At 41.4% G+C, this 13,633-nt stretch overlaps 1 protein-coding gene and 1 long non-coding RNA gene across 2 annotated transcripts in view; one reads left to right on the top strand and one right to left on the bottom strand.

Annotated features, from left to right (window-relative positions):
- Positions 1-3,284: 3,284 nt before the first annotated feature.
- Positions 3,285-9,086, bottom strand: LOC117151834. Its single transcript, XR_004461968.1, has 3 exons — positions 6,965-9,086; positions 6,456-6,636; positions 3,285-4,327 (listed from the first exon to the last, which is right to left on the bottom strand). It is a non-coding gene; the product is annotated as an uncharacterized LOC117151834 (long non-coding RNA).
- Positions 9,087-12,588: 3,502 nt separating this feature from the next.
- The window catches only part of LOC100746702, a gene marked incomplete in the record, with an annotated part of 48,103 nt that continues 47,058 nt past the window's right edge, over positions 12,589-13,633 (top strand). The window contains 1 exon segment of the mRNA XM_024368572.2: positions 12,589-13,633. Coding sequence (XP_024224340.1) covers positions 13,492-13,633 — 142 coding nt within the window.

The following is a 13,633-nucleotide window of genomic DNA, read 5'->3' on the forward strand; positions in this document are numbered from 1 at the left end:
GCTTAACGACCATGGTGACGCCTCTCGTCGAATCGAAGATTATTTTTGGAGCGCGAATTAGTCATTAAGAAAGCATGTTTTCGAATATTTCATCTAGAGAAACTTGCATAAAACCGGATGCCAGGGTGATCTGAGTAACTAATAAATAAAAAAAGCCACTATTTGACAATTATTTTTCACCGTATTAAGGCGTTTGTCGATAGAAATCTATTCCAAAAAGTACGTCTATGCACTATGTTGAATTATTACGTTTCTTGTGTCCTTAACCGTTTGAGTCCCAGGAGTCTTTGAAAAAACAGCATCGAAAAATCCCAAAATTGTCTTAATCGATTGTGAAGAGAAACAAACGGCGCAATAACGTTCGTCGTATTTGTTATTTTATGAAATACATCTATAGCATTATATATGCGTACTATTAGCCTATAAATATTTCAAGTTTAGTTCAATAAAAATTATTGAGAAGATAACAATGAAACACAAAATATCGTCAGTCGTTCGTAGCGTTCAAATGTATCGGAACTCTTCGATACAAAATCTAAACAGCGCGATCGCGCTGTTTGACATCCAAACGGTTAAGTGCTCTGACCTTATTTTCGTTAGTTTTCGAAGGTATGTTACCGCGTTTTGGTCGCCAGAAAATAAGCTAACATCCCAAAATTGATCGCACTGAATTATCATATCTATCGTGATTTTGGAATCTGCGTTATAATAACCTATAAGAAGCTGTAAATGCAAAAAACGTGCAAAGCAGCGTATTTTCTCCCCGCGTTAAACCCACCAAAAACTGTTTAGTTTCTATGAGAAGTTTCCTCTCCAAATATTAATGCAAGCAGCACGTTTGCAGAACGTGTGTAACGTTTGCACAAGTGGCTGTTCATTTCCTTTACGGACAACGAAAAGCCGGGGAGCCGTTAATTCAAACGGAGAAAGGCGTCGTGGGTTGCTAAACGATGAACAATAAACGTGACTCACGGGCCGACTGGCCGTTTCCTTTATTCGCGAGTGAACCGTTCCAGAAGCGAACTCTCTCCCTCGACTCGGCCTGCAACTTTTAATTAGTTTGACCTCTGATACGGTCGATACGGGATCTTTAAGAAGACGCTCAATTTCTAAGAAAGTTCCAACGATCTTATCGATTCGATTCGAACACTGCACGACGATTTAGACAAACTTATCAGTTTCGGAATCGGAAAATTCTTCAAACGCGGTATAAAATAATCTCTATGTAGCGATAAATGAAATTTAGGTGAACTCGATGATGTAAAGCGTGAAAAGATAATTTTAATAACGATGACGTTGATCGATACCCAACGTACTACCGACCTTTAAAATTGCTTTTTCCGTAAGATGTAGAAAATGTGATTTATCACGTACATATTCTTCGCCTGTAGTCTTTATTTATAGTTTAGATTTCAAAAGACGGTGCCTCGAGCTCTCGTTGAATCTGTCGGGATTCGTTGGATCGTGGGTGGCGTAGCGATTTACATAAAATCGTGGTCCTCGAGACTGGTACGTGGGCGGTCCATCGAATGCTTGAATTCGATTTGAAAAGAGACCATCTCGTCAGACTTTTGAGTCGTGTCTAGCATCTCTAAAGACGCGATCATCCAGATACTAGCGTTTCCGGTACCTACACTCCAGCGATAAATTTCGATTATCCGATTCGGTGTCTCCCTCTATTATCTAACCGTTCGTCGATGGAACGTTCTTCGAATTTCTGACAGGTCAAATTTATTTCGACTTCGCAGCGGGCTACGCTGCGTTACTCGTTTCGTTTGCCGGGAATAATCCGAAGATAATTCTTGGCCGCGTGTTATTCGATCGGAGGTCAACGTACCTCGAGTTAAGAGGTATTAACGATACTCAAACAATTCGACATCTACTTGTAAGTATGGTCGAACCTCGAATCTCAAGGGAATATCTAAGACCTTTGAATTGTGAGATCGAAAGATAAATGGATGCTTTGTTCAAGGATTAGTATTTTTCGTATTGTAACGAGTCGAAGGAAGACAAATACATATTTTACAGGTCAACTGTTTATCCATAAAAATAAATAACGTTTGTAAAAATAAATAAGAGCGAGGAGTATGGTGGATGCAGGTTGAAATATGATTCTTCGTTGCAAGGTGTAGATATGCACGTACATGTTACTTCGAGTTTTAGAGGCAGGTGGTCAGACTTGAACTACAGACGTGAATTTCGATCACACAGCTTGGCCTTCTTTAAATTCGAGCACAAAATCCGTGGCAACTAATTATCGAGATTAGTTTCTTCGTATAATAACAAAATAATTTCAATCCTCGTCTAAATCGTTAAAAGATATTGCCAATGGATTATTAGGAAAAACGTTGTAGCTAATAATTTAGCTTCTTTGTGCAATGATAAAATAATTTCAGCCAAGTTTATATCTCGACGTATACAGATTCTGATAGTGGAGCGAAGAGAAGAAGAGTTTTGGCAGATTCACACAGTATTTTACAAAGAAATTTAACCTGAGCCAATATGGACTGAAAATTCGTAAGCTGGTTCGATGCTGGTATCGGTCGCAACACTGCGATAAACCGGTCTCTAATTTAATTTGCTGTTATCACGAGTACGCCCTTCCTCGTTTCTCCCTAGAGATCGTCTTACTTATCGATCTGTCGGTCAATTTCCTAAATGACTCTTTCTTTCCAAGATGCGTGTGCACACTGCATCGAGGCGGTGACTCACGTTCGTCCGAATCGACGCCATGCGTTTCTGTAAATCTCTGAAAACGTCCAAGCAAGCTGGAGTGGAAGAAGGGGCGTGAGCGCCCTCGTGAAATATCGTTGAACGCGAACGAACAGTTAGGGTTTCGCGGTAAATGAACCTGATATTGTTAGAACTAGCAGAGTGGTCAAAGTGACCGGTTTATAATTCTTCTTGGAAATTTCGTAGATTCACTACGATGTATTTTTAAGAACTTTTTTAAATGATCTTTTACGAGGTATATGAACAAAGACTCGTTTTCATTTTCTTTATATTATACATATCCTTTTTAGCATATTGTTCATTTTAATCTCTCCGGCACGTGTTTTATACTTCAGTCGTCAATTAGTAAGTGGTTTTTCAACTTCGATTTAATATTTGTATTTCTGGGTCACACGGCTCTCAATGCACGTCCGTGTAATAATTACTTTCTTTTTTTTCGTTTTGCATCAGTTTCTCTAAGAGAATGAACGTTTTATAAAATAATGAACATGCTATAGTACGACTATACCTATATTACTATATTTTCATACACACATATATATACATATAAAATAAATACCCGTGAATATCAGAAATTGAATTATAAATACACGCACTAGTGATGCCAAGTACATATAATACGCCATGTCTCTTTTATTGCAAGCGATCGATACATCACATCATCTTTTATCGTTTTCTATAAATCAGCCTCGACAAATCCACTTAAAAATAAAACAAAGAGCAACAAGTTCGTTCCTTTGCTTTCCAATTTGCCTCGGACAGAGATGAACTATTTTAGAGCGTCACGAATGGCATGAAAACTGTTCTCGGTGAACGATGGGGTACACGTGATCGTTGTCTTAATTCGTTTCGCTGTGAAAACGGACAGACGGCTGGGTGTTACGCAATTAAAGTCGCGTTTCAAACGAGCGTTGTCGCGTGCATCGGCAAAGTGCGTCCAGACAATGACAGCGTGTGGTTGATGGCGGCGTTGGTAATGACTGGCGTTGCTAGGCCAAAGGAATAGAAGAAGAATGGAGAAGAAACGTCGGCTAGGCTTCTCTTCTCGTCTCTGTGTACCGCTAAAAGAAATATGTCAACCGTTCTAGCGCAACAAGAGGAACGATGCACAGGTACGAAGAAACGAATGGCACACGGGCCTTGTGCCATGGCGCATCATCCGCCGGTATTGCCTCTTCTTTTGTTCCTTTCCACCGAATAATCACGAATACCATGAAAAACCAGTCGCAATTGCTTCCTCTCCCGACTTTTCTCATTTCCCGATGTGCCTTTCTTTCCACTGAAACGGGATTAACGTTGGGCGTCGGCTTTCAAATTCTTCTCCTCTCTGTCTCTTCGCTTCCGCCAATTATTATTACTTGCGGCCATGTTGTTCCCTCTTGACGTTGTTGTCAACTGGATACGTTAATTCTGTCCGTTTGAAAGTGGTCGCTACTCGAAAACGTCGTTACGTAGAGGGACGATGAAATATCACGTTAAAGAAGATTCTTGTTCGCTATGTAACTCGCTTCTTGTTGAGGATCTGGAAATCCATACTGTAACGTAGCGGATATAGTCGTTTGGGTGCCTGTTGCTAATAATCACTCGCTCCTGGCTGAAAGAAACAGAAAGATCGCTATAAATCGCAACTATTAGGTTGTCCGGAAAGCGTCTTTCTTTTACACACACGTCTTTTACAACGATGCATCTTTATACAAACATGAAACCTAATCTGTCGAACATTGTAATCTTTATGTTGATAGAACAAAATGGATCATACGTAATTCGATAAAATCATATAAAACGGAAAATGTTTTGTATCCATTATTTCCTTACAAAACAAAAGAAACTTACCTAATAGTTGGTTGCACAGGTATGCACGAATCAATATCCGGAGTATCTGTTATAATATTTAATAAGTAAAACGAATTTCTACTTAGGTTATATTACAATTATGTTGGTAAAAATATAAATTTGTATAAAAATCTGTGTAACTATCATCTGGTAAAGTTATCTGACCTAAGATGACGAAAGGTGATTTTATCGAAGGCAACTGGATCGTGTGCTCCTCCAAGTTTCATGCTGTATGTTATCGTATTTCTTGCGATATGGAATTACGCACGGGTGGTATACAGCGGCATATAACAAATTCGATAACTCGTGAAAAGGATTCTGCTTTATTTCCAGTAGAATCGTCTACTTGGAAGACGAAGCAGGAAATGTCGATTCGACGAAAGAAAGATAGATCCTTTGGTTTGAATTATGAAACGAAGGCAGGGAACGAGTCGATAGGTGGAAAAAAAAAAGGAAAAGAAAAAATAGAGGAGTTGCATCGGTCGGACGGTATCTCCGATCGAGAGGTTCTTTAAGCGTAGAAGAACCACGACCACAACTATTTTCTACCACGCTTTCATACCGAGGGACGAAAATACACCCGATGGTACTCGTTTCAGAGCAGACGTTTCTTAAATAAGCAACTGCACGGGAAAGTCCCTTCGAAAGGAAGAAATGCACGCTCCTTCTCTCCACTTCCGGGCGAAACGACTTCGTTTTGGAACAATCGTCCCTCGTACGAATTTAGAACGGCTGACGAAAGCATTTCGAACGCTTACCATAGGAAACTTTTACGTATATATCGTGCGCGTTGTCTACGATGTTTTAAGATTTCATTCTTGTCGTAACGAAACACGGAAATCATGAGCATATTAGTGAAATTTGAAGCCAATGCGAAAATGTATATAGGAATTGCGAAATATTCATCGCAAACAAGTAAACGAGAATGCCACTGAAATCGGTAGAAGCTTGCAAATAAGAGAAAAGGAACTTATTGGGCGATTTAATAGCAACGACTGTTGGTCAAACACAGATTATGGAGATACCCCTTAAAGAAGAATGAAATAGCGTTCAATCGTTCGAACGCGAATTAGCGTGCACAGCTTTTTGCCAACGTGTTCCAGCGAGCGGTTTCCTCGTTTGTCGCAATTTCGTCGACGAAGAACAAAGCTGTTTACGAGCGTAAAAACTACGGGACGTTAAAAAATTGCATTTCGTCGCGAACAGTTCCTTCCAACGTCGACTTGTTTTATTTTTTGCTCTGTTTGCAAAAGAGCGATGCACGCCGTGGATATTTATAGCCAGCCACAAATATGAGAGGCACGGAACACGAATTATGTCGGTGATCCCTTTTTTCCCTCTCTTTTCTCCTTTTTTCATTTTTTCCCTACCTTTTTTGCTCCTCTTTGCTCCATCCCAGAATTAACCGGATCAGCACAATGTGCACGCATATCGCACGTTTACGCTCGCGTTCTGACCCGATGTGTTTTAACGTTGCCCGGTACCATGCCGTTCGTTCACTCTTTATAAATAGACGCTTTAAATTCTGTCGCGTCCGGGCGTGGCAGCCCGAGATCTACGAGGATCCTAGACGCGGAATAGATCACTCGTCGCGATCCATTCATTAGACGTTAACAGCCTGTTTCCCTCTGTTTTTCTTTCTCCAACACTCACCATTTACCTCGTTTTCCAAACATTTTTCCGAATTACGATTCTACGTTGAAAACGATTCACTTTCGCACCAGTTTCTGCTTCGTAAAACGGTCATTTCTTTTATTTTAATATTTTTAGAATTTTCGTAAAATTTGGTAGTTTAACGTGTTATTTACCCACATATTATTTTTACTTTTACGATTAAAATCGTTGTATGATTTGTAATATTTACATTTAACGCGCCGTGAGTTACTTACTTTTTTTAATTACGTTTGTATTCGTTTAGATTCGTTTTCATGTAAAAGTGTCGTTATACCCGGGCAGTTTTCGTAGCTTGGAAATTTGAAAGGAACTAGGCGCTGAAACGACCTGGTTTCGTAGCAATTTCAGCTTCGCCAAAGTCAATTTGGTACCTCGCTTGACATTTTCCAGATTCTCCTGAAATCGAGAATAATTGGACTGTTTATTTAAAAATGTAGTCGCGCCTAGACCAGCCGAGTTTTCCCAGCCGTTTGAAATTTTCAATGAAACTAGGCGTGAATTGTCGCGGAGACTTCCTGCCCTATCGCGATGTTACGTAAATCAGACGGGATTCTCGGCGCGACTACACTGTGCAATTTACATGGAGCCGCGCACCGGTGCAGCACCGTTTCTAGATCCGACGTATTTTATCATCGTGGAATTCGTGTCGGTTTTCAGGCAAACAAGATTCAGGGTACTTTAGTTTTCTGAGATTACTTAGAATTAAAGCTATCTATATATATACGTAGTCAGTGTACTTCTCTATTTATTTGTCATGTTGATCTTTGGCGTTCTTTTTGCAGATATTCGGGGCACGGCAACACGAACCGTACCTGCCATGTCGGTTCCTATTTAAGGTAAGCACCGATCATTATTTTTTGTATGTTTTAAAACGGAGCTTTAAACACGCATTAGACATTTTCGGCCACACTGGGCTGATAGACTGCGCAAAACAATTGGGGAATCGTTATTACGACTGGTTCTATCGTATCAATTAAACGAACAGAAGTAAAAGAGTCTTGTGGCCTTGATAGGTTGACATGTTATTCGTATATACAACAAACGCCCATCATGTCACGCGTCTGTTATAATAAAAATTGACTTTAAGACAACCGTTAAAAGAAACGTGCAGCTACGAATAACGAGTAGCTTGTGGATATTTATGGAAATTTGTATTTTTACGAGCACGATCAAAGAAATAGAACTGAAGTGGTTCTTTTACGTTTATCAACTATTATAACCAGTAATTTACTTTGCATATTTTGTTTTATCTGTATTTCCGTGTTACGAATATTCCCTACATTTTCTCGTTTTTCGTATTTCTCATAAAAATATAAATGTCCACGATCTATCGATAGCTGTAAGAAGGAAGGCGACGAAACGAAAATCGACCCCTTGGTTGCCTTGCGCGGTGCATTATTTAAATTTTATTCCTAGTCTTCGAAAATCCACTAACGTTTAATGCTACCTATCTTTGGATGTTTGAATCGAACGAACGATAAGATCGCTGCATCACGGTGGATAAAAGCAGTAATCGGATAAAGGTGAAATCCAAAGACCGTTTGAAAAATTCCGAAAACCTTGGACTCTATTCAAATCACTCCGGGAATGTACGTATATTTCCCAAGCGATATCGTCCGAATTTTCCAAGCTTCCAGCCACGATCGTAGGAAGTCGTCGCGCGTAACCACGCGCATTCGCTGTCTCGTTCGCCATAAAATTTATACAACGTAATCTGGCTACAGGCGATAACGCTTATCGTCGTTCTGATCTTAATTACGGATTACGTCAGCGGACAAATTGGTTTGCGGTGAACGCAGAATCCATCGAATATCAGTTCCGTGTTTAGCGTAGTGTACCGCATCGTGACAACGCTCGACGTAATTTCTCGTCGAGAATGAAGAAACAAAAGGACGAAACGTGAAGTGGCGGAAAGGAGAAAACGCGCTACGATGGGTATATTGTTCTCGACGACCGTAAAAGGCATCCGAGGAGGATGGCGCTTCGCATCGGCTCATCGTGGCTGGATACTTGAACGATGAGGGAATCGATGCTCGTTATATATGGTTGTGAGTTTGTGATTGTTCGACAGAACCGGAAGAGTGCACACGAACGTTCGGCGTAAAAGTGACTCGAACGAATACCACGGGCCTTCGTGAAATGGATGCGCAAATCTTGCGTAATTCCATCGTCGTTGATGCACGATATACTTGCAGGGATGGGCACGTAACCGTAATCATTTCGATTGCTCCAAAGAATGGATACGGTCGAAATGACGGGTTTCGGATGTCCTCTTTTCTTTTCGTTATTAAAAACATACGGTACTTTGGAAGATATTAAAGTCGGCTTGTATCGAGATATAAACGATCGTATTTCATTATCGAGATCGACAAGAATGCAACGAGTACTTGTTCCTAATGACGAGTCTGAAGCAATATGTTCGTGGATGAATGCTGTGAATCAGATTTGAAGAAAAAGATGTATTCTAGGAGGATTATGTACAGCAAGCTGATATCTTATATTTCATAATCAAAGATGTCTGTTAGAGGTAAGAGTTTTTTCCAAAGTAGAAGAAAGAAAGAAAATAGGTAAGAGAAAGTTATAAAGGTAAGAGTAAATTTGAAGATTTCACTTTTTGGCGTTTGACAACGCAATTAAGTCTTGGCGAATTGTAAGTCAGATTTCCTGCTTTCTCTTCGAATGCGAAGGACTTCTTCCACGGCGCATGGTTAATTACTCTCAGCTTGTACAGCCTCCGAATGTCCCCGAAAACTGTAATTACGAGCGACGTTGTAACGAACGGTTCGACGCGAGTTACTCGGCGAGACGTAGGAGGCGAATCGAAAGTCTGTGTCAAGGTTAATTAATAAAGAATTAATAACGAAAAATTCCTTGACGGCGATCGCCGTGCCAGCCTCGAGAAACTTTTGTTTCTACGATCGCTCGAAAACTTTCGTGGCTCGTATTTGGAAAAAATGTATCGTCATTAGGGCGTGTAAATGGTTGACTGAGTCAGACACGAACGAAAGTATCGTTTTATCGGAGGAAACTGTGGTTTTCGTTTTTTTCAAATAAGAAAGTTAACGGCTTGTCAAACTAGTTAAATCGGTTAAAAATATCCAATGCGTGCTAAACTTACACCATAGAAGATAGGAACAAACGTGAGTGTATTAACCTTCTGAACTCTTATAGCTTAGATCATGGTGCAATAGGAGGATTTTAATTTCTATTCCTCTTCGTGCAGAACAGGTTTCAAGAGATTGGTTTGGAATATATATATATGTCGGAGATGAAAGGACACCGGAGTCTCCCCTCTGGAACTTCGGGAAAATCTATAAAATTGTAATTAAAGTCTACAGCTGTAATTAAACAATTTGCCGTCATTCTACCCAATTGTATTTATTTGAGATTTGTGACAATGAGCTTGGGCCCAAGGCGACAATCAGTCGCCGAACGTAGCCGCGTTCCGTCTAACAAAAGTATGGAGTGATAATATAGCTCTCATTAAAAGAAATACCCGTAGAGGTACTTGACGGTAAACATTCCAACGGTTCCTTCGGGCAAAATGATTACCAGATGTCGATGCAGCTACACAGCACAAGTTCAGCTAGCCTGAGGACCCGCTATAAACCTTAGGATTTTGTTAATTAAGGTTCTTCAAACGGACAAGCAGTCTTTGTCCCAAATTGATCAATTAACAGCAACGTCAATTTCCCTCGCTTCCCGAATGAAGACATCTCTCCACGAATCCGAGCATTTCGTGTTCTTAGACACACCCCATCATAGTTTTCCTCGACAGCGTCACCGTGACGGAAAGTCACTCTCGTTGGTGTACGAGCTCTTGGACTAGTTAACTAACGTCTTGCTATGTCCACGCTAGGTATCAATTCCAACTTAGACTTCGACGAAGGAATAAGCCTACTAACCCGTTGACCGCGGATTCGTTGTTGGACCTAGGATCATTGTCATTAGCTTCTCGAGTGTCTGATTACCGCGGTTACTTGTCAAATTCTGTAGTAGTCGTGTTTGCACTAGTCAATGTCTTCTCCATTGCATAGCAACCATGTGTAGTTCAAATGAGGATTCGTTTCACGCCCCTAACCCTAATCATAATGAGAACTCGACATATATATATAAAATATTTTATTACGGATTACAAATATTCTCTCTTTCTCTCGTTTCTTCTTTTCTTTTCTTTTACTCTATTCCAGGTTACCTCACACTCTTCTATAAATTGTGCCATTATTATAATACGTACCATTGGTTATTTTCGTTATTATTTTACTATAATTATCAATTTTTGTTGCCACTAGTGCATATTATTATCAAAATTATTACTATTATTCTGATTTCGTTCGTTGTTTGTATCATCATGTTACTCCGCGTAATTATCCTGCTCCTCGTTTAATTTTACTCACGTTACGTTAATTGTTTCACTTGCGTGACTGCCATTCGTAATATTTGTATGAAAGGGTCCATTCCATTAACCAACGCAAATAAATTAAATTTAATTATAGTACCGAAATTGCTTAAACATTTCGGTATTTTAATGTGATGACAACAAGTATCAGATATACATTTAAAAAATAAATTAAGTAATACTAATAGCGCTATACTAGAATCACACTGTTAGTATTGTGTTCGTGAAATACCCAAAGGTGTCTATCGATGCGTTAAATTCCAAAAAATTAGTATTAGAGTAACGAGTTAATTCATCGTCCTCGGTCAACAGGTTAAGGAAAAGGAAGATCGTTGACTCTTCACGGCTAGCGTATAAGTGAATTTGAGAGAGTATGAGTATGAGAGAGAAAGAGAGAGAAAGAGAGAGAGAGAGAGGACGGAACAATTCCGGGCAGCCCCGAATCTTGGTGTGGGTTGCGCTTTAATCAAAGCGGGTGACGCTAATACCAAGTGTTAAAGTCGTTGCATCGGCGACATAGTTCATGGCAGCTATGTCAAGGTCGTGGCAATCTCCCGGCTTTATCTAACGAATCTAGCTCGATTAACGTTTGCAAGCCTTTGCTGCTCTTTCATTGTAAACGCTTGCATAAAAGCGTCGACACTTTCACCTCATCAGCTATCCATAGATTCGTAACAATGTGAACGAATCAATCTGAGTATAAATTTCAATGTGGATGCTTCATCGAAGCTAATTCGGAGGCGAAAAAAAAGTTAAAAATACAAGATCGATCCAGTGAAATTTTAAACGTCATCCTTTGTGGAAAACGATGGTTGGACGACAAAGAGCGCTTAGCCTTTAACCTTTATCAGCTGCTCTGCAAACAAATCATGTTTCAACGGACGTGCGCTATTCCGCAGGCAAAACTGACGATTTACAAAAGCTCAAAGGCAGCTCGGTAAACATATCCACCCTTCGTTGCCTTAGGAAGATCAGATACCGTGCAAAGGTTTAATCCCTTAAAGCCTACGTTTCTCTCGTCCTGCGTGAAGAAGCGAAAATCACTGAAGGAAAACACAAAGAACAAAATTTTCGTTGTTTTTCAGATTCTAATATCGCTTTGTGAATAAACAGGAAAATTTCAATATGACGTAAATGGAAATGAGAACAGTTTATCAAGTTCACAGAAGTCTTTTAAACATAGTCGATAAGTTGATAGAGTTTCACGGAATTCAAAGATGAGCAAAATTTTAATATCTCCGATGTTGCATCATTACGAGGAATATTTCGAAATTTTTAAAGAAGGCCAACATCACACGAGAAAAATACCATTGTGCCATTTCGAATTCTAAATCTTTAGCTGGCAGTATATAAAAGAGATATAAACAATAGAAAGCATAAAATATCCAAGACATGGTTCTACTCAGAATACCACACGTATATCGTTTACTCCAACAATTAGAATAATCAAGTCACTGTCAGAAACATATCAGTTACTGTCTCCGTGAAACAACACGACCTTAAGGTAACACGTGGAAACCGTCACCGTGTCATCAATGCCGCCCCTATTTCCGGGTCACCGTGACATTACCATCGTCCTCGCGGTCAGGCTCGACCCACGGCCGAAGCGGAGAAGGATACCAGAAGCGAAGAGAAGAGAAACGCGGATGCAGCGGTCCGCGCTGGGGGATTTAAAAGGCCCACCGTAAAAGGTGTAACGCAAGCCTGTAACGATACCTTAACGAGAACCGGCAACGATAATTTCGCCCGACAACCTTGCACATCCCGCGGCGCTGCACGCGGATCCGACGTGGTCGTCAGCTGTGCGAAGGTCAGGGTCATCCGGCAGCCGAGGGTGCAATCGATGCACGATACCGCCGCCCCTGCACCCCTCGCTGGCTGCAGTTACCATGGAGACCATCTCCTGACCCATTGCTACAGAAAGAGAGAGAGAGAGGGGGAGAGAAAGAGTGTCGTTCTGTCGACACGCAGAGGCTGCATCGCCTATTCGTCTCTCCGTGAGAGTGTACCGCGCAGACAAGGAACCTAAGCCTACATCGACACGTACCAAGAAACACGAGGAAGAGGAAAGAGGGATCACCACGATGTGACAGTGACGAGCGTGCGACGCTTCCATGACCCGTCTTCGCTTCTTACCCTTTTCTTGCCCGCCGTGAACGGAAAATCGGTCAGGAAGCTGAGTACCCCATCCTCGAAGTTCGTCAACGAGCATCGTCTGGATTCTTCAAAGCGTTCAACCGGCCTCTCGTTGGCAATTTTGGTCTTGACAAGCTCGGTGGAGGCACGACCTGTGACCTTGTATCGTGAAACACGAAGACGAGCCGTGACAGAGGAAAGTGAAACGCAGTGGACGCAGTGACATAATAGTGTGTCGTAGGGCGGATCGTTAGGTTGACGTTCGAGACGATGTAACGACGTTGGTAGTTACGAAACGACCGAACGAACGTATCCGAGTTCACACGAACTGTTTCTTTCAATTCTTCACGGCTAGGGTTAGGTTAACGTTGGTTCGTTTTCGTTTATGGTAGAGCGGGATAATATTACGCGGATGAAAAAGAGAAGAGACGCGTGCTCGGTGGTTGAGCAACGAATTCGAAACTTGTACGTTCCCAGGGGAACCGGTCGCCGGGCAGAGCGCGTGGATATGGTAACGAAGCATTGTGCAAGGTCGGTATGAACGGAGACTAAGGTCAGCTGGTACAGATCGATATCCCGAAATTGTCTCGGCATAGTTGCCTCGTACGCGCGCCGCTTGTGAGATCAGTGGTGCTTCGGGGGGCGGCGGAAATAGTGCGGGAGCGTGTTCGAGCGAGAAAAAATTCGGCCGATCGTGGAAAACGAAAGACGGGAGGATGGATGGCTGGAAGAGCTGGAAAAGGGCGGAGAATTCGTTTCTCACAGCATGGTATCAACGTGTCACAGAGTCTTACGTGGCGACATGGTTCTTCGGGGTGTTTCAGACCAGCAGGATGTCGACGAGCACCGCCACCGGAG

This window comes from Bombus impatiens, unplaced genomic scaffold, assembly GCF_000188095.3.
Source record: "Bombus impatiens unplaced genomic scaffold, BIMP_2.2 scf_0463, whole genome shotgun sequence".
Classification (NCBI taxonomy): Eukaryota; Metazoa; Arthropoda; class Insecta; order Hymenoptera; family Apidae; genus Bombus; species Bombus impatiens.